Genomic DNA, 21,640 nt, shown 5'->3' on the forward strand with positions numbered 1-21,640 from the left:
GTGCACTGTGGAGCTACTTGTGGCTGTGAACTCTGAGCTGTGCCCAGTCCCACTGGGCATTCCTCCCACTGAGGAATCATGTATCGTACAGGTCAGAACTGTCTCTCTGACCATGCGAGGCTGCAGCATCCCTGGGGCATTAACTTTGGTGAACTCCTGGGCTGCACCCCGGCTGAACAGCCTTCTAAGGCTTTGCAGAGAGCCCTGACATAGGTAGGCAAAGAGACACGGTGGCCTGTGAGGTGGCATGCTGGCGGTGTGCAAGTCTCAGCTACACCAAAATCAGGTAGGCCGAGGGAATGGTGTTGGGCTGGGTTCAGTGTCTCACACCTGTAATCCTAGCACTTTGGAAGGCCAAGGTGGGTGGATTGCTTAAGGCCAGGAGTTTGAGAGCAGCCTGAGCAAAAGGGGGACACCTCTCTACAAAAAATAGAAAAATTAGCTAGGTGTTGCAGTATGCACCTGTAGTCCCAGCTACTCAGGAGGCTGAGGCAGGAGGATCGCTTGAGCCCAGGAGTTTGAGGTTGCTGTGAGCTATTGACAATACCACTGCACTCTAGCCCAGGAGACAGAGTTAGACTCTGTCAAAAAAAAAAAGAAAAGAAAAGAAACTAATGTTGAATGAGAAAAGGAATTCATGGGGAATTATTATAACAGACAGCATCTTTATGAAGTTTGAAAGACATAAAAGTATATAATGCATTGTTAAAGATACAATTATGGATGTTATGATATTCTGAAAGCAAGACAGAAGGGGAAGGGTTTCTCACATGTTGCAGAATAGTAAGCAAGTTTCCTTGTCAGAAAGCACACGTCAAGGTGTAGCTGGAGATAAAGGTAATGAGTTAAAGGAGGTGGCTACTTGGTGGGTGTCTTTGAAACCAACCTTCCAATTTACTCTGATTTAGAAAAAGGGAGCAAAGCTTTTCAGAAAGTGGCTGATAGGATCAAATTGTATCAAAGGGAATTACTATTGGCAGTTGGCACTGGAGGAAAAAGGAGCTAGGGGAAAAGGTCCCTTATACCTGGTGATACTTGGTGGTTCCTTCACTTTTAGGGAGTCTCTTCTTTGCTCTGTTTATCAGAGACAGACAGGCAGGGCGTGGCTTGTTGGTTTATAGGGACAGCTAGAAGGGAGGTGTGGGGCAGAGAGAGTCCTGGCTCTGGTCTTTGGGCTGTAGAATAAAATATGAACTTTCCCAGGTCCACGTTCCTGTCCCTTCCTAATGCTCCTGCCTGATGCCTCAGCTCTCTGCATGGCAGAAGGAAGTGTTCCCAGCTCATAGGCTCCAGCTCTGCCGGTGAGGGACAAGGATCCCTGATTCCAAAGGCGGTGAGTTCTCTTCCATCTCCCCTCTCTTCACTCTTTTCAGCCATTTAACTTTCTTGGGATCCTCAGGTTTGGTACAGAAAGAATTCCCTTTCTCTTTACTCACAAGGACATTTTAAAGGACAAAATGGGGCAACTGTTAACTGTCACTTAAGAAACACAAAAGAGGGCAAATGACAAGAGACCTGGATGGGTTTTGTTGAAAGATTCCTATTTGTTTATTTAGCACTTATTATTTGCTGGATTCTGTGCTTTCAGACTGATCATTTGTAGATTACTGCTTGCATTTGTCAAGGGAACATCTGTTGCAATCTTTTCTCTGATTTTAGAAGTTTTAAAAATTAAACTGTTTAAAAATTAAAGTGTAAATAATTGCTTGGGGGAAAATATTTCCATGTGTAGTAGAAAAAAATGGTTGCTATCTGAACAATTTTGCAAGCCATTAAGAGACAAAGGTCCAACAGAATAATGAACAAAGTATATAGACAGGTAATTGGCAAAGTCTAAATAACAAACTAGTAATCAAAGAAATATAAATTAAAGTGAAATATCATCAAATTAAAAAAATAGAGATACCATTTTGTTACTCATCAAGTTGATAAAGATTTAAAAAATGATAATATCCAGTGATGGTTGTGGGAAAACAAGCAATTTCATACACTTTGGCAAATTGATATATTGACTTTTATGGAGGGCAGTTTGGCAGTACAGATTAAAAAGTCTTCCCATTTTAAAGATGGGAAACTCAAGGCCTGAATGTAAGTGACTTGCTTAAAGTTTCAAAGTCACACAGCTAGTTAGGGACCAAGCCAAGACTAGGACTAAGCCCTCTGATTCCAGTCCTTAATCCACTATCACTTGTAACAATGTTCATAATAGCAGGACATTGGAAAACAACCTAAATATCCTGCAATATAGAATTATTTTAAAAATTCTCAAAATATCCATGATGGAACACTGAAGTCATTAAAAGAATATTTGATGGCCTTTGAAAATGTGCATAATGTAGTGCTTGGTGAAAATATCAGGTATCAAAACCTGATTCTGTTTTTTAAAATGTAATATATAATACATGCATAGAAAATGATTTGAGGAAACATTATCTCTGAGTGGATGAATTACAGATGATTTGAAATTTTTTGTACATTTTTTGGGTAATCTCCAGATTTTCTTACAATAAATAGGATAAAAAAAGCCTCAAATTGTGGCATGTTCATTGAACTTTAGGAAGTAAAATCATATTTATATATAAATTCAAAGGAATTCCATGATAATCACTCTGTAAAGTGAGAACATCATCTGCCCATTTTGTAATAATGCATGATATAGAGCTATGCATCCATTCACTCATTCATTCATGGTTTACCTCCTATCTGCTTCCAGAAAGGGTCCTGGTAATTTGCTTGCATGGTATCCTGATGTGTGTATGATTGCCTTTCCTGTTCTAAGTGTAAGAGAGAACAAGAATTTTACTTTTCAGGGCTGTTGTCAATACTAAAGACAATATATGTAGAGTATCTACAAAGGCAATAAATGGGAGCTATTATTAATATAGAACAATATTACAACTTAAAATATATTTATGACTTAGTGTTAATTTAATCATATATTAATAGAATTTTTTTTTTTTTTTTTGAGACAGGGTCTCACTCTGTTGCTTGGGCTAGGTAAGCCTAGCTCACAGCAACCTCAAACTGCTGGGCTCAAGAGATCCTCCTTGCCTTGGCCTCCTGAGTAGCTGGGAATACAGGCAGGCATCACTACACATGGCCAACTTTTCTATTTTTAGTAGACATGGGGTCTCACTCTTGCTCAGGCTGGTCTCAAACTCCTGTGCTCAAGCAATCCTCCTGCCTTGGCCTTCCAGAGTGCTAGGATTACAGGTGTGAGCCACTGCACCCAGCCAATATAATGTTGAGTTCTATAATATTGATATGTACTAAATGAGAACATGGTGGAGGAAGGGGCCATCCCTAGATCAGAAGAATAAATCCTGGAGATCGTTGACCAGGTGGTTCTTATATTTACATAAGAAAATACAAAAGAAAGAGACCTGGTAGCAGTTGATCTTCCACTCAAAGCTCAGAGGGAGAGAGGCCCCTGCTGGGTAGGCTGTGGCTGCAGCTTCAATTTAGTAGACCCTGTGGGGACTTCCAGCTCTGCTTCTTTGGCTGTGGTGTCTTTGCCCAAAGTGAACTCTGTTTCTTCTCCTTTTTCTTCTCTTCCTGATCATCCTTCTCTTTTTAAAAATATATTTGCTTTTTCCAACAACCAAAGTGATACCTGCTTGAGGTAGGAGATTTGGAAAATATAAAGGAAAATACACAAGGAAAGCTATCAAGATCACCTATAATCCCCACTCCCACTCCCAGAAGTAGTTACTGTTTGATATCTGCATTCCTGTATTTTTTCCTAAGCATTTCCCTCCAAATTGTATCATACTATACATAGTTTTTAAAAGCTTATTGTTTTGGATGTAGTGAAAATTTCCTAGTGCTATTAAAGATTGTTCTATTGAATACCATGTGATTATGAAATGCTCCTAGTATTCCACTGTGAGAATGTACCATAAATAGCTAACCATTCCTATCAGGCCAGTGTTCATTATATCTGATGGATAAGTTTTTAACCCCTCACCCTCCTATCACTCTCCCTTCTTCTTAGTTTCCAATGTCCTTTAGGTGCTTTTGTGCATGTGTGTACCCATTGTTTAGCACCCACTTATTTGTGAGAACATGTGATGTTTGTTTTTCCATTCCTGAGGTACTTCATTTAGGATAATGGTCTCTAGTTTCATCTAAGTTGCTGTGAATGGCATTATTTCATTCCTTTTTATGGCTGGTATATACATATGCTGGTATATACATACATCACATTTTCTTTATCCATTCATGAACTGATGGACACTCAGGTTGATTCCATATCTTTGCAATTGTGAATTGTGCTGTGATAAACATTTGAGTGTGGGTGTCATTTCCTTTGGGTAGATACCCAGCAGTAGGATTGCTGGGTCAAATGGTAGGTTTATGTTTAGCTATTTGAAGAATCTTAGTATTGTTTTCCATAGAGGTTGTATTAGTTTGCAGTTGCACCAAGAGCATATAGCATACCTTTTTCTCTGCATCCATACCAGCATGTTGTTTTATGACTTTTTAATAATGGGCATGAGAGCAGAGGGCATTGTGGCTCACATCTATAGCACTTTGGGAGGTGGAGGCGGGAGGATGGCTTTAGGCCAGGAGTTCGAGACTAGCTTGAGCAAGAACACGATCCTGTCTCTACCAAAAATTAGAAAAATTGCCAGGTGTAGTGGCACATACCTATAGTCCCAGCTACTCAGGAGGCTAAGGCAGGAACCTTGGAGTTTGAGGTTGCAGTGAGCTATGAGGATGCCACTGTACTCTACCCTGGGTGACAGAGTGAGACTCTGTCTCTAAATTCATACATACATAAATAAAGGCCATTCTGACAGGCATAAGGTGTTATCTCATTGTGGTTTTAATTAGCATTTCCCTGATGATTAGTGATATAGAACATTTTTTCATGTTTGTTGACCATTTGTCTATCTTCTTTTGAAAAAATTCCATTCATGTCTTTTGCCCACTTTTTGATGGAGTTGTTTGTTTTTTTATTTGCTGTTTTGTTTGAGTTCTTTGTAGATTCTGGAAATGAGTCCTTCATCAGACATATAGTTTGTGAATATTTTCTCCCATTCTGTAGGTTGTCTGTTTACTCTGTTGATTATTTCTTTTGCTGTGCAGAAGATTTTTAATTTAATAAAGTCCCACTTATTTATTTTTGTTGCTGCTGTATTTACTGTTGGGGTATTAGTCATAAATTCTTTACCTAGGCTTATGTCTGGAAGAGTTTTTCCTACATTTTCTTCTAGAATTTTTATGGTTTCATGCCTTACATTTAAATCTTTAATCCATCTTGAATTAATTTTTGTATATGATGAGAGACATGGATCCTGTTTCATTCTTCTGAATGTGACTATCTAATATTTCCAGCACCATTTATTGAATAGGGCTTCCTTTCCCCAGTGTATATTTTCTTCTGCTTTGTTGAAGATCAGTTTGTCATAGCTATATGGTTTTATTTCTCTGAACATTCTAGTTCTGATGTCATCCTCTCCTGGGTTAGTCTGCTCATATAGCTGCTTTCTATTAATCAGTAGCTTGCTGATGTGCTTCAGGGAAAATCCCCACCTTGAGCCCCCTCAATTGCCCTCATTGCATAGAGTGACAATATGATAGCAGGACTTCATCGGCTTTTTATTTCCAGTATCTGGTGCAAATCATTTTACATGTATTTTCTTTGATCTTCACTATAACCCTATCTACAAGATAGATATTATTATTAACTTCATTTCATGTGTGTGAGAGAGGACATTTGGAGAAGTAAACTAACCTGTCTAAGCCCATCATCTAGAAAATGGCAGAGCCAGGCCTTAAACCCAGGCTGACACTAAAGCTTGGCCTCTTAACACTTTATAGATTGCCCAAATCTAGGAATGTGGGACCATAGAGCTCTCCTCTTCTTTGATTTTGGGCAACCCTGGTTCAGCGTGGAGCTCTGGGTCCACACCTTGGGCATATCTACCCAGGATGTGTTATAAAAATCACTAGAGCCGGGCGTGGTGGCTCACGCCTGTAATCCTAGCACTCTGGGAGGCCGAGGTGGGCAGATTGCTCGAGGTCAGGAGTTCAAAGCCAACCTGAGCAAGAGCGAGACCCCGTCTCTACTATAAATAGAAAGAAATTAATTGGCCAACTAATATATATAGAAAAAATTAGCCGGGCATGGTGGTGCATGCCTGTAGTCCCAGCTACTTGGGAGGCTGAGGCAGCAGGATTGCTTGAGCCCAGGAGATTGAGGTTGCTGTGAGCTAGGCTGACGCCATGGCACTCACTCTAGCCTGGGCAACAAAGCGAACCTCTGTCTCAAAAAAAAAAAAATCACTAGAAAGTTAAGGGGATTGGGGATTGGGGATAACTCCAAGGGATCCTGGGCCCTGTCTCTTCCACCTTCAACCATAATTTATAAAGTAGAGAGCTTTTGTCATTTATTAATGTCTCTTATTCAGTTTCTGAGTAGCAGGTAACCTGTGGGAAAGTGGGTGGGACAGAGGCAAGATGTCCTAATGTAATCCTAGCCTCACTGTGACCCATTATTACATTGCCATTTGCAGCACTATGGGATTAGAGTGGTGTGTTGTACTCATTATAATTAAAAAACAAAAACAGAAACAACCCTAAACCAGTGTGCTTTTTGTCATGAGAAAAACAGAATTAGGTGTTCAAAACAAGAATGTGTTCAATGGCTGAATGTGGTGGTTCAAGCCTGTAATCCCAGCATTTTGGGAGGCTGGGGTGAAAGGATCACTTGAGGCCAGGAGTTCAAGACCAATCTGGCAGACAGTGTGACCCTCTTCTACAAAAACTAAAAATAAAATAATTAGCCGTGTGTGGCAGTGTATACCTGTAATCCCAGCTACTCCAGAGGCCAAGGCAGGTGGACGGATCCCTTGAGTCAAGGAGTTATAGCTGGGTGACAGAGCAAAACTGTATCTCTATTTAAAAAAGAAAGAAAGAAAAGAAAAGAAAAATAATGTTCAACCCTTAAGTTCATCTTGAGTTTCCCAACCACTCTTTGAGAACTCCTCCATGTCCCATCTTTGTCCTATTCCATGACCTTCAGGGACTGGACCTGCTGACTTCTACAAAAGTTTCCTATTTGGAAAGGATTTGAAACCTTGGAGAAAATTTAAAAGTCAGTTATCTCTTCCTACAATATTTCCATTTTAAACTTTATCCTCATTTGTGACATGAAAGATTGTTTCCTGCTAAAGGAATTTCAGGCAGTAGCCAGTAGGCGTGGAAAGAGTTTTACACTAGGACATCCCTTAGGGTCTCCCTGTGGTTAACGCACACAGTGGGCTACACTTCCCAAGGATAACTGTCAACAACAACTACACATTTACTGAGCACTTGTTCTGCCAGGCATTTGTGGCCAGTGCTTTATACGTGCATTATTTCCTTGAACCCTCAGACTCACCTGTGAAGAAGATTCCGCCTTTATAGATTAAGAAGGTGAGGCCCAGAGATGGTATGCAACTTTCCTAGGGACACAGAGCTAGCAAATGGGCCCAGCTAAGACTTGAACCACACTTTCCAACTCCAAACCTTGAGTTTGCAGGATTAGTGCCTTGGGGATGAAAGGGAGGGATCTTATTGCTTTGGTTCTTTGGTTTGTTATTTGTCCAGCCAAACCTGAAAGGCTGTCAGGGAAGAGCTCCAGGCTACATCATGGGTGAAGACTGTCTTGAAACAGGCACTTCCCAAGTGTGTTCTTGGAAACCAAATGCAAAACGGGGCCATTACCCTGTTGTTTACTTAGCTCTGGGCGTAAGTTCTCCTTCTAGACTTTTCGTTATGCCATCTAAATCACACTCAGTGTCTCACCCTGGGATCCTCATTCATCTCCTCCCTACCACCTTCCTCACTCACCGCATTTATAGACTGAACCAGGATGCCAGCCTCTGTGTGAGCACTTACCTCCTTCAACCCTCACGATAATCCTGCGAGGAGGCACAGTTATTATACCCATTTTAAAGATAAGGAAGCAGAGTCTCAGAGAAGTTCAGTCACAGTGTCACAGGAGGTAAGGAGCGAGCTTGGATAGGAACCCCGGTCATGTGATTCCAGAGCAGGAGCAATGCGGCCTCCATCCCAGCCCTGGCCCCTGGTCGCGCCCTCCCTCACACCAAGCTCATCAGCCCTCTTCTGGTGTCTCCCTCTGTCCTCCTAGTGGGATGGAGATGGCGAGTTCCTGTGGCTCCCGGCTCTCTAGCTGCCTCATCACCCTCGTCTTCCTCCAGCTGCCCGGGCCCCTGTCAGGTAGGAGTTTCTGAGCCTCTTTCCCTGCCTGGGACATCCGACAATGGCGTCCCCAGAGTAAGGAGGCTTGGCCAGAGGCCTTCTTTCTTTTTGTGTTCAGTTCGTCTCCTACTCCCACCTCCAAAAAAACCCAATTTGTTTGTTTCTTTTATTTTTGTGGGCGCCCAACGCCCCCCTCCCCCCACTCCTTTCTCTGTCCTTCCCCAAGATGTGCCCTTCCTCGTCCCTTCTCCGCTCTTTCTCCCGCGTCCCTCGCCCCCAGACCACCCTGTCTGTCCCGCGCACAGGCGATGCCGGCACGTTCCACCTGGCCCCGCTGGGGGGCACAGCCGAGCTGCTCTGCCCTGTCTCGCTCTGGCCGGTGACCAAGCCCAAGGAGGTGAGGTGGCTGCGGTCCCCACACCCGCAGCGCTCCCAGGTCGTTCACGTGTTCCGGGATAAGAAGGCCTGGGAGGAAGAGCAGATGCCGGAATATAAGGGGAGGACGGCGCTGGTGAGAGACCCCCAAGAGGGAAGTGTCACTCTGCAGATCCGCGACGTGCGCCTTGAGGACCGAGGGCCCTACCGATGTCTGATCCAGATCGGAAACCTGAGCAGGGAGGACACCGTGACCCTGCAGGTTGCAGGTTAGGATGGGTCGGAGGTGCCCAGGGTCATTGGAGGTAACTGGATGAGCCTAGGACCTATTTTGTCTCTCCATATCTAGACTCTTCTTTCATCCGCAGTGCAGATCCGACTTGCGGGGCTGGCTCAGCCTTACCCGGGTGGGGCCGTTGACCTCAGCCCAGGCCGTGACACTGGCCCAGGCATTTCTGATGAGGAAGGAAGGAACCCCGACTTTGGAAAACACTGTACAGTGCAGCTCCTGGTTAAATACGATTAGTGGCCTGTAGGGCTTTGTGGCTCAGATGATAGCTTTTCCTGTCTGGGTCATCTTTCTTTGCTCAATTATCAAGGAACTCATAACCATGGCTCTAAGGAAATGTCCTCAAGGTCCAGATTCCCAGTGGTGACAAGGATTTACTTACTGGGTCCTCTCCTGGGGTTCTGAGTACTTCGAGGTCCCAGAAGGTAGAGATAGTGTTTCTCAAACTAGCTTTAGTATTTGAAAACATAGTCTATAAAAAACCCCAACCCAGCTCAACCCAACCTGTGTCTTTGCATTTGCTTGAATGATACCAGCTCCATGTAGTCACAAGCTGATGGTCATATATGAGTCACACACCAAAAAGAGGCAGTGAATCAATTACTTTAAAACAGCCTTTCCAAAGATGAAGTCATTTGGGGTAAAGAGTACTTTTTTAAAAGGGAACTGAGGTGCCCAAAAGAATCCGAATCACGTGATGCACTTACTGCTATGGGTGGGTTTTGAAATGTCTGAGGATAAAGCTGGAGACTGGCTTACCCCATTGGGAGGAGCGTGGGGGGAGGGCAGACATTGCAGTTCCATTACCAGCTGCCCCTGTTCATCAGAGGAGGCGGTGGGAGGAACCATGCCCTTGCAGAGGCCCTGCCCATCTGTTTCTGGGTTGATTCAGCCAGGCAGTCTCTCCTCTCCAGTTCTAGGCTCCGATCCTTACATCCACGTGAACAGCTATGACGCTGGATGGATCCAGCTGGTGTGCAGGTCGGTGGGATGGTTCCCAGAGCCTCGGACCGAGTGGAGAGACCCTCATGGCAGGGCGCTTCCATCCCTGTCCGAGACCCATGCTCTGGACGAAGCTGGGCTCTTCCAATCAGCAGTGTCCAGCAGAGTCAGGGACAGCACACTGGGGAACGTGTCCTGCACCTTCCGCAACATTGCCCTTGGCCAAGAGAAGACCGCAGCCATGCTCATGGCAGGTAAAAGGTGGGGCAGAAAACAAGCTTGAAGCTCCCGGTGGTCCCAGAAGAAACTTCTACTCTAGTGGAAATTTTATAAACATTAAAAAATGTTTTACATTCTAAGAATAAAACATGTCAATTATAGAAAACTTGAAAAAATACAGAATGTTTTTATAGAAACTGAAAGATGGCCTATAATCTCATAAATTCCAGAGAACCACTGCTAACATTTTGCTGCATTTCTTTCAAGACTTTCTTGTATGTGTGTATCTCTGAGTGTGCTTATGTTTACATATATGTACTCTGGGTTTTTTCCCACTTATAATGTCATGAGAATTTTGGGGTTTTTTGCTCATGTCCACAAGTAACATGATTTTAAGGGCTGTGTAGTATTTCACTGAGTGGCTATAGCATAATAAAATTAGTTGAAGCCCTATGCCTGGGCATCAGATGTTTCCCAATATTTCTTTATATTATAACTAATGGTGTAGTGAACATCTTTGCACGTATTTTGCCAAGTGATTCTGATTATTTTCTTAGAAAGTGTTTCTGGAAGTAGAATTAATGGGTCAAAGGGTATGAACCATTTAAAGACCCTTGAAACATGGAGTCATATGGCAGAGAAGGGTGGTTTTGGAGCCAAGAAAGATAGACTGGGACCTGGGCCCTGGGGCCGGGGTGGAGAGGAGTCATGGACCTGCTAATCCCATCCTTTTTGTGTCTCTGTGCCCCTTCTTTCTTTTCTTACTACTGCCACTGCCCCTCACTAAGTGCTATGTGCCTTATGTGACTGGTCTCTTTAAATCTCTCTAAAACCCAAGCAGACTGGGACTCCCTGTCACACCCATTTTACAGATGAGGCAAGCCAGCCTTGGAGGGGCTCAGTCTCCTGCCTCGGGTCACACAGTGTTGAGTAAGGACATACCCAGCTTGGGCTCTTAACCACTTCTGCTCATTGTTTTCTTCTCTATTTCTTCTTTCTTTCTCCTTTCTCTCCTGCCTGGGCTCTAGGCCTGCTGCTGCAGCACCATAGAAATCTGCGGACAGTGCTCAGGGCAGAGAGGTCACACTGACTGCCGTTCCAGAGCACAGTGAGGGTGTGAAGGGCGCGGCGGCAGGTGCTCCTGAGACCACAGGTGTTTAGGGAGGAGAGCACCTTCAGTTCTCCGAAGTCCCGGGAATATTTTTCCACTGAATTATATGGCAGTATGAGATTGTGGTCAAAAGCTTGTTTAAACTATGGTCTTCAGGCAGGACCATGTAAACCATTCCTGAGAGATGACCATCTCACTTATCTTTAATGGCATCCAGGGTTTGAGTTACCAAGAAAGAGAAGCAAAGAGTCTCACTAGTTTTGACTGGAGGTCTCTCCCCAGAGGGACTGGGGACAGTTGGGACGTGCCTGAGTTGTCTGTCACCTGAGGCACAGCAGAAGCTCTCAGAGGTCTCCCTGAGATGGTCATTGGTGGTTTTTGTTTCAGCCCCATCTCCAGGGAGGATCTCCTCCTTAGCAGTGGCTCTCGCTGTGATCCTTTCTGTCCTGGGGCTCCTCATCATGGTGTGCCTTTGGCTTATCTGGAAGCAAAGAAGATCAAAAGGTAACTCAAGTGGTCAGGGAGCCCAGGAGGTGGGCAGGAGGTGGGGCTATAGCTGCTCTGGGAAAATGCTGGATGGACGCAGATGTAGACATGACACTTGTCCATGTAGACATGACACTTGTCATAGGACACTTGTCCATAGGGTGAAGGGCCCACACGTTGGCTGGGAGAAAGCTGGTAGAGCCGTGCCCTGGGGACTCACACTGCAGAGAGAATTCAATAAATTTCAGAAAGGCCCCTGGGCAGAGCTGTGAATTCTTACTCTTTGAGAAATTAGAAAATAACCAACCGTGCCAGCCTTCTAATTAACTAAGATATTAATTAGAGCCTTCTAATCAGGAAATCCAATTATATTCATTGGATAAAATCCTCAGAAAAATGACAAAGGGTTGTAGAGGACTTTGAAAATCACATAATACAACACTCCTCTCCCATCTGATGGTTTGAAGACCCTTTCAAATGGTCACACACCCTTAGTGACAGGGAGTCAGTCCCACCGAGGCAGCTTGGGCCATCTTTGGACAACTATACCTGTTAGAAAAAGCCCTTCCTAAGCTGAGCTGACATCTCTTTCTCCCTTTTAGAGAAGCTTCTCTATGAACAGGTGATGGAGGTAGGTAAGTGTCCTGGGATGGGGGTGGGGAGATGTTTCTTTGTTCTGTTGATTTCTGTACCCCCAGTGCCCACTAATCTAAACTCTATACCTGAAAATTCCATCGTCTGCTGTCCTTGGTGAAGGTGGTGGTGGTGATGGTGTCTGAATGTGTTGCTTCTAGTGTTTACTGACTCTTATTTGGAATAGTATGCCAGTATGTTGGGTGATTTTTGTCTTTGAGCTCATTGTGTGATCTCACTCTGTGTCATCTTATTCATGTAGACTGAATGTAGGGGAAGCTTTTATTCACTCAACAAATAATTGATAACTATCCTCCTAAGTGCCCTGGACTACACTAGATTCAGGGGCTGCAAGGGTGAGTAAGAGCAGACACAGCCTGTGCCTCCCAGGAAGTTTCAGTCTAGTCAGGGAGACAATGAAATAATTACACAGATAAATGTATACTAAAGAAATGCCACAAAAGAAAGCTCCCAGTTCCATGAAGGCTATGACCAGGAGGACCCAACCAAGCTTGAGGTTTGGGGATGTGATGTTTGACCTGAAGGGCTGGAAGTCATGAGTGAAGAGGGAATGGAAAACCATCTACCGCAAAAAGAACAGCTTGTGAAAGAGGCATGGTCGGGGAGAGCGGCACTCACTGGGGAAGCTGAAACGGTGCAGGAGCGAAGGGACAGATGGCAGGGACAGATGGCAGGGACGACGCTGGGGAGTTAGGCAGGGGTTGGGCCAACTGAGGCCTTGTAGGTCACGTGAGGATTTTAGTCCTTCTGAGAGCAGTGGTAAAGCAATGCACGGGGATATCCCATCAGAATTGTGCTGTGAAAAATTCTCTCTGGCAGCAGTGTTGAGAGGAGACCAGAGGCAGTAAGCAGGATGTGGGGGGCAATTTGGGCTGCCAATTCTGCTGCCCAGAGGAGAGAGAGATGATCAGGGATGGATCAGGGAGGTGCAGACAGACAGAGGTACACAGGACCAAGAGCAGCAGGTGGATCAACAGGAATCAGGGCCCCTCCTGGTGGTGGCAAAGACTCATGATATTTTCCTTCCCTTTCTCTAGAAAATCTTCTCTCGGACCACGCAAGAGAAAAAGGTAATTATATGTAAAGAGTGATGGGTAGGAAACAAATAGCACAGTCTTTCTCTTCTCCCCTCTCACCTCCTCCAAGCTGGGGCAAGCATGGGGTGCACACAGCAGGCACTCTGGCTGTTCTGCCCACGAGCAGAGGGGAACAGTGTAGTGGAATGATGGTGAGGACTTCCCACTCAGGAGTCAGACAAACTTGGGTTTGAATCCTGCCTTCTTGGCCACTTACTAACTGGATGACCATGGGCAAATTTTGTGTCCTTCTGAGCCTCAGACCACACCTCTATAAAACAGGAATAATAACTCTATGCACCGCACATTGTTGAGAGGATTCAGTGCCTGCCTCAGTATAAGAACAGGACATAGTAGATGGAGCCATTAGTAGAGGAAATGGTTCACACTAAACCATATGCTCCCTTGGAGCCGCGTCACATTCAGCCTCATTGCTCCAACGTCGAATGCCTAACACTGGCCTGGCTGAGACAGGGCCTGGCAGCAGACTCGGACATACAATGTCAGTTCTCTGGCAGGGTCAGTCAGTGCCAGGCAGGGGAAACTGTGGGCCATGTGGCCTTCCAGAGAAGCCACAAGTCCTCCCCCAAAGCATATGGAGCAAAGACATATGTCCCCAAACCTTCTGGGGCCTCCAAATTTGTGAAATTTGTAACTTCAGGGAGCGACTGTAGAAAATAATGAAGTATATCAACAAGTTCATGTGAGGCCTTTAGCTAGTTTTACACGTTAAATATCGTAACAGTAGGCTATAAAAGGACAGCAAGGCATACACTCATGCACTGCAGTTACAAACACGCTGAAACACTCACAGACAGTGGAAATGAAACCAGACAGACAAAAAGGAAGGGGAAGCAGAAACCACAGACTTGGGCAAGCTGGGTATCGGGAAGTGTTACCAGGCCCATCAGATTCCCCCGGTACATGACTCTGGATTAGGGACTGAGAAAAATGTCACCATCCTCCTGGGGGTGGAGTGATGAGCCCGCCAGGGCTCCAGGATAAAGGGGCAGGATCTGATCACTCACTTCTCTCCCTCTCTCTCTCTCTGGTGTTTAGGAAGACTCCATAAAGCCCTCAGTAAGTTCGGCTTCTCCTCTGTGGCACAAACTTCCCTCTGCTGACACCTTTGTTAGGATGAGTATCTGAGTTCCACTTCCTGGGACACAAGGGAGGGGACAAGGGTAATTAAAGCCATGGAGATTGGGGATTTCTTGGCTCTCCATGGCCTCTTTTCTCAAGTATGTCCTCCTCTTTCTTATATGACTGTTATTTAGTCTCTAAATGGGAGATGTTTTACCAAGAATAGATGTATCTCCCATAGGTGAAGCCATCTGGAAGTTCCTTTTATTACCCAGGCATGACATTTCCATAGGTGGGGTCCATGATGGATGGATCATCATTAAACTGAATACACTGGAGCAGTGCTTCTCTACCATTTCTTGTCTGAAAACATTAAAAAATAACCCTGCAGACATCTGACATATCTATTTTATTTTACATTGAGAAAATACACATGGTAACAAATATCTAGTAGAGACTCAGTTTTAATTTTTTTTATTTATTTTTAAAGTACAGACAGAGTCTCGCTCTTGCTAAGGCTGGTCTCGAACTTCTGATCTCAAGTGATCCTCCTGCTTCAGCCTCCCAGAGTGCTAAGATTAGAGGCATGAGCCACTGTGCCCAGCCAGAGACTCAGTTTTAAATGAACTTATATATATATATATTTTTTTTTTTTTTTCTTGAGACAGAGTCTTACTCTGTTGCCTGGGCTAGAGTGCCGTGGCATCAGCCTAGATCACAGCAACCTCAACTTCCTGGGCTCAAGCAATCCTCCTGCCTCAGCCTCCTGAGTAGCTAGGACTACAGGCATGTGCCACCGTGCCTGGCTAATTTTTTCTATTTTTAGTTGTTTGGCTAATTTTTTTCTATATATAGTAGAGACGGGGTCTCGCTCTTGCTCAGGCTGGCCTCAAACTCCTGAGCTCAAGCAATCCTCCTGCCTCGGCCTCCCAAAGTGCTAGGATTACAGGCGCGAGCCACCCGCACCCAGCCAAAATGAACTTATATTTTATTCTTCTCTCATATACATACATTTACATTCATTACCCATAGGTGTGAGATGTCTCCTTTATTCAGTCTGCCTAAGGTTGGGCTCACATAGGAATTGGCTGATTCTCTGCAGTAGTGCTGAGGACCATGCCCTACAGCTGGGAGCTATTGCCTTTGCAAACACTCTTATGGGGATGTTCTGGGGGATGGCAATTGAGGATCTGCTCTGGGAAAGTGTTTGTGATGGGACTGTATCACTGTGGGAATGTAGAAGCCCTTGTTCTGATCTGCCAAACTTTCTTATTCTTTAGAGAAACTCCGGAGTGAACTAAGTAAGTTTCCCATGTTCTTATAACTTCCATACCAACTTGTCTCCTGTTGTCCTGATATTTCCAGTGATAGTTCATCTCCCTTCTTTCTTCTTTCATAGGGTTGAAAAGAGCTGCAGCAAACTCAGGTGAGATGCACTTTCCCCGTGTTTGATCCCCACCCTCTGGGATTTCTCCAGTGCTTTAACAATCAGTCCCTTCTATGTCTTGCAGGCTGGAGAAGAGCCCGGTTGCATTTTGGTAAGTTACACCAATCCAATAGATCTCAGAGGTCATCCTCCTAAGGCTTTGTAACCTTAGACTGTGCTCCATTCCTTTGAAATGCAAACTGTAATTACTTTTATTGTTATCAAATCTGTTTATGGTTTGATCAAATATTTAAAAATCTTTGTGATCTTTCTTTTGGGCACAGATTTAGAAAGTCTTCTCTCTTTTAGAGCACAGATAAATATTAGGTTTGCCCTTATTATGGGTTTTTCTATGATTTTTAAGATTTTTCTTAAGTTTATCAGTTATTTGTATTTCTTTGTGACTCATCTGTTCCTGTCCTATTTGGGCTACTTTTTGACTTTCGAGGATTCTTTCTAGATAAAGTATATTAACTCTTTGTCATATTTGTCACCACTCATTTTTCATTTGCATTTTAATTTCTTTATAGTATTTTTCTAATGCATGAGTGTTTTATTTTTATATAGTCTAATTCATTAATCTTTTCCTATGTAGCCTCTTCCATGCTCTCAGGTTTGGGAAGTTCTTCCTGTCACATCTGTCCCATCTTCCTGTCCTATCTGTCACAATCAGATAAATAGCCACTGCTTCTGCCTCTTTCCACACACATGCCACTTTTTTTTTTCTCTACAGACCAATTTTTTGGGGGGATGGTGACTGAGATTCTCAGAGAAGGGAATGGGTTGGGCAGATGCCCCAATAATATACACTACAAAAAAGTTTCATAGTTTTTTTGTAAAAAGATTTGCACATGTCTCTTTTTAATTTATTTCTAAATAGTTTGCATTTTTTGCTCCTGTTCCAATAGGATCCATTGTTTTCACTGTTGGGACCCTTTTCAATATTGGAGGCTCTTTATTCCCAGCCGTTCATACTATCTTCCTTCAGGCAGAGTACAAGAAAATCAATGACTTGGCCACTTGAGAAAGCACCAGGTCACCTTGGTTGGCATTCTGGGAACTCACAAACCCTTCCGTCTCACATTCACAGCCTGGCTTACTGCCACCACTTCAACCAAGGATGGTTTCATGGATATAATGCTCCAAGAAGAGCCTGTTTCCCATATTCACCTTGGTTGGCATTCTGGGAACTCACAAACCCTTCTGTCTCACATTCACAGCCTGGCTTACTGCCACCACTTCAACCAAGGATGGTTTCATGGATATAATGCTCCAAGAAGAGCCTGTTTCCCATATTTGGGGGCGGAGGGACACTCACTGTGACACCCACAATCCACAGTGTTAAGGAAGAATCTTCTCTATAACAACATTTAAAAATGATAATTATAAGCAATAATTTTTGATAACAAAATAAGCATCATGCACTCACTGTAACAATGAGGCACTATCTCATGCATTATTTCATCAAGTCTGCACAATACCTCTACAACATATGTTCTGTTATTACCCTCATTTTACAGATGAGGAAACTAAGGCCTAGGGATGAATAACAAGCCCAAGGCTATGTAACTAGCATGTGGCAGAGCTGGGACTCAAACATCCTATGCAGCTGCAGGGTCTAACATCAAAGCCTGTGTTTATCATCATATATCAGATTCCTTTGGAACGTTGCAGACAGAGGTAATGTCTTAGTCCATTTTCTGTTGCTAGAACAGAATACCTAAGATTGGGTAATTTATAAAGGAAAGAAGTTTATTTAGCTCACAGTTCTGGAGGATAGCAGATCCAAGATGGGGTGGCTATATCTGGTGAGGGCCTCATGTTGCTTCATGAAAAGCAGAAGGGCAAGCAAGTGCATGCAAAGAGAGAGGAGACAGAGCAGGGCAACCTGCTTTGGTATGGCCCACTCTCAATAAAACAACCCAGTCCTGAGAGAACTGCATTAATCCGTTCGTGAAGGTGGGGCCCCCATGACCCAAACACCTCCCAACACTACCTCACTGAGGAATTAAGATTCCAACACATGACCTTTTGGGGGACATACTCAAACCATAGCAGGTAGGATTTCCCAAAGATTAAGGCAGCTTCATAGACAGATGAAGAAGAACTTCTTTTACTTAGTACCCCACTAGGAGACCTAGTCTTTGAAAGACACGAGGAATCATTTGGTTCCAGTGCATATGTTGGGGGAGACCCATTAACTAAAATGGGCCAATAACAGTGATTGCAGACCTAAAGATTATTTTTCCCTCCAAAACTACTCAGAGATCCCTTAAGACCTAGCATTCCCAAAACTCACCTCTCTGTGGCTCTCTGCAGTGGTTGTGACCCTGGACCCGGACACAGCGCACCCCAAACTCATCCTGTCTGAGGACCGGAAATGTGTGAGGCTTGGAGACAGAAGGCAGCCTGTGCCTGACAACCCCGAGAGATTTGATTTCGTCGTCAGCGTCCTGGGCACAGAGTACTTCACAGCTGGCTGTCACTACTGGGAGGTGTACGTGGGAGACAAGACCAAGTGGATCCTTGGGGTGTGCAGTGAGTCAGTGAGCAGGAAGGGGAAGGTCACCGCCTCGCCCGCCAATGGACACTGGCTTGTGCGACAGAGTGATGGGAATAAGCATGAAGCTCTCACATCCCCACAGATCTCCTTTCGCCTTAAAGAGCCTCCTCAGTGTGTTGGGGTTTTCCTGGACTATGAAGCAGGAGTCATCTCTTTCTACAATGTGACTGACAAGTCCCACATCTTTACTTTCACTGACAGTTTCTCTGGCCCCCTTCGCCCTTTCTTTGAACCTTGTCTACATGATGGAGGGAAAAACACAGCACCTCTAGTCATTTGTTCAGAACTACAGAAATCCAAGGAATCAGTTGTCCCCAAGCCAGAAGGAAAACGCCACGCTAATGGAGATGTGTCCCTGAAGGTGAACCCTTCCTTACTACCTGCTCCGGACATGGAGCTTTTCTCACTCAGGGACATGACCTTGTCCTTGCCCTCTGATCTTGGCCCAGCCCTTCAGGGGCTCAAGGTTCCTTCTTTTTAGGGATGTGCTCTGTTACCTGCTCCCATGACCATCCAGCCCACTGCTCTGGATTTCAGTGTCCTGGCCTAACCCAAATCCTGACCCTTTTGTGGTTTCTCTTTGTACCACTTTTCTCCCAGGGCTCAGTTCTGAACCCTGTCTTTCTTCCAGGGACTTGAAGTTCCCATCAATTTGGAGGGAGAATTCCTAAAAACCATGCAAGCAGTATAGGTTCAGGTGGACATGCTCAATGTGTGTCCCTGAGATACAGCATAGCTTCAGGGGAAAGGCTTCTCTACTCCAGGGGATATTTAGAAGAACTTTTCTCTGCCTTATCCTGCCCTCAGGCTTCCCATCCTGGAGTTATGGCCCCTAGTCCCTGACTTCTTACTTTTAAGCTCTTAAAGATTGCTTTTGTCTCTTCTTTTTCTCAGTTCAGGCCTCTGGCCCCCAAAGTCAGCTTTCTAAAAGTAAATACTTTTGGATCACATGCTCTTCATTCTTTCTTCAGGAATGGGGGTGGAGAGGCAGAGAGGCAGAGGCAGACAGGCAGAGAAGTAAAATATGCCATCCCTTTCTAATTTCTTTTCTTTTTTTTGAGTCTTGCTGTCACCCTGGCTGGAGTGCAGTGGTGGGATCATAGTTCACTGCAACCTCAAATGCCTGGGCTCAAGTGACCTCCTGCCTCAGCCTCCCAAATAGCTGGGACTACAGGCTTGCGCTACCACACCTGGCTAATTTTTCTATTTTGAGTAGAGACGGGGGTCTCACTTTTTCTCAGGCTGGTCTTGAACTCCTGATCTCAAGCAATCTTGGCCTTCCAGTGTACTAGGACTACAGGTGTGAGCTGCTGTGCCAAGGCCCTTTTCTATTTTCTTGATGCTATTTACAACATAATTTGGTGACATCCAGAGCTAATCGTACATGTTTTCAAAAGTTAATCAACCTATTGATGATAACTAGGCACAGGAACTGAAAACACAGTAGTGTAATTCTAAAGCCCTCAGGAGCACAGTCAGGGAGCTGGGAAGCACAGCTGTAAACAAAGAGCTCAGCTGTGTGTGGCCTTGAAAAGAGAGTGCAGATGAGTTAGTCTGTTGTGCTGGTCCTTTTGAATACCTTCCTGAGATTTGGAGAGGCCCAACTAGAAACAGTGGCATTTTTAACCACCATTGTACAAGCTATTCCCTCCACAAGACCATTGTATCAAAAGACTGGGTTTGTGTAACAAACAGCCTCTTAGGTTAGAGAACATTGATTTCAAATAAGAAGTTGGTAGGCCATGTGTGAGGATAAAATAATGAACCTGATTTTTGGGTGTGGATTGCAGAAAGAAGCCTAGTCACTTTCAAGTTACACCACATATGTGATCTGTCCTGTTTGTGGAGATATTGACTATGTGTGCGCAGATGGGTATACAATTCTACCCAACAGAAATTGGACATTTCTGTTGTTAGAAGTTCTCTCTGTTAGTACCTGTATTAGGGTTCTCCAAAGAAACAGAACCAATATGAGGTGATATATATATATATATATATATATATATATATATATATATGAGAGAGATTGATTAATTTATTATAAGGAATTGGCTCACATGATTATGGAGTTGGCAGGTCCCAAGATCTGCAGGGTAAGTCAGCAAGCAGGTGTCCCAGGAGAGCTGATGGTGTAGTTCTAGTCTGAAGGCAGCAGGCTTGAGACTTTGGAAGAGCTGATGTTTCAGTTTGAGCCTGAAGGCATGAAAATAGCTTATGTACCAATCCAAAGTCTGGCCCGGAGGAAGAATTCTCTCTTAGTTGGGGGAGTGTCAGTGTTTGTGTTCTATTGAGACCTTCAACTGATTGGATGAGGGCCATCTACATTAGAGAGGGCACTGTGCCTTATTCATTCAGTCTACTGATTTAAATGTTAATCTCATCCAAATACGCCATCACAGACACACCCAAGAATAATGTTTGACCAAATATCTGGGTTTCTTGTGGTCCAGTCAAGTGGATACATAAAATTAACCATCACAGTGGCTGAGTAAATTTTTTGTTTGGTTTTGTACAGTTTTAAAATAAAAGTTTGATTTTCATTGTTTGGTATGCTGTTATTTTCACTGTGAATGAAAAGTTTCAGGGAAAGGCTTTGAGCTGCTAACAGAAAAAACACATTATGGGATTGATTTCCAAACAGCTTTGAGTTCATTCAAGCAAGCTTTAACCACAGCTCATAAAAGCCATCGTTTTATTCCTGTTTGCCCTGTAGTATTTTTTTCTTATTTCTAAATCAATTTATACACTAATAGTGTTCATTAGGTATTTATATTTCACTCACCCATATTCAGTTCTAAACATACTTTTCTGAATATTACAATCTTAAAACTAACTCACATTGTCCACACTGGCCCTACGCAATGAGAGAATTTACCCTACCAGCCGGAAAGAGAACTTACATTTCCGGAGGCAGAAGATACATATATCTCCCTTCCAGTTCTACACTCCTTTGATTTTAAACTGTAAACTAGAGTGAGGTGCCAGACACTGAGCTTCGCTGAATAACTACAGAACCTGTCAGGGGTCACTAATTTTACTTTGAGTTCATGACCACTTGGAGGTCATGTAGGTTTGCTATACCAACTTTACAACTTCCCAGACAGGTGACCCTGTGCCATTGGCTTGAACACTCGAGCACAGAAGAAAATCCGACAACCTTAGGAGGGAACCTAATGTCTACACCTGGGTTCTAAACTTCGCAATT

At 44.0% G+C, this 21,640-nt stretch overlaps 1 protein-coding gene across 2 annotated transcripts; it reads left to right on the forward strand.

Annotated features, from left to right (window-relative positions):
- Positions 1-1,130: 1,130 nt before the first annotated feature.
- ERMAP (erythroblast membrane associated protein (Scianna blood group)) lies at positions 1,131-20,941 on the forward strand. Of its 2 annotated transcripts, XM_075997293.1 has the most exons (13): positions 1,131-1,333; positions 7,382-7,422; positions 8,141-8,229; positions 8,517-8,855; positions 9,790-10,071; positions 11,535-11,651; positions 12,236-12,268; positions 13,325-13,357; positions 14,423-14,443; positions 15,727-15,747; positions 15,846-15,872; positions 15,958-15,984; positions 18,192-20,941. In XM_075997293.1, the coding sequence occupies exons 3-13, from the start codon at positions 8,145-8,147 to the stop codon at positions 18,914-18,916; spliced, it is 1,710 nt and encodes a 569-aa protein (XP_075853408.1). In that variant the 5' UTR covers positions 1,131-1,333; positions 7,382-7,422; positions 8,141-8,144; the 3' UTR covers positions 18,917-20,941. The 2 variants fall into 2 exon arrangements, with proteins under 2 accessions (XP_075853408.1, XP_075853402.1); XM_075997287.1 differs by lacking the exon at positions 7,382-7,422.
- The last annotated feature ends 699 nt before the right edge of the window (positions 20,942-21,640 follow it).

The sequence above is a fragment of the Microcebus murinus genome, chromosome 2 (genome assembly GCF_040939455.1).
Source record: "Microcebus murinus isolate Inina chromosome 2, M.murinus_Inina_mat1.0, whole genome shotgun sequence".
Classification (NCBI taxonomy): Eukaryota; Metazoa; Chordata; class Mammalia; order Primates; family Cheirogaleidae; genus Microcebus; species Microcebus murinus.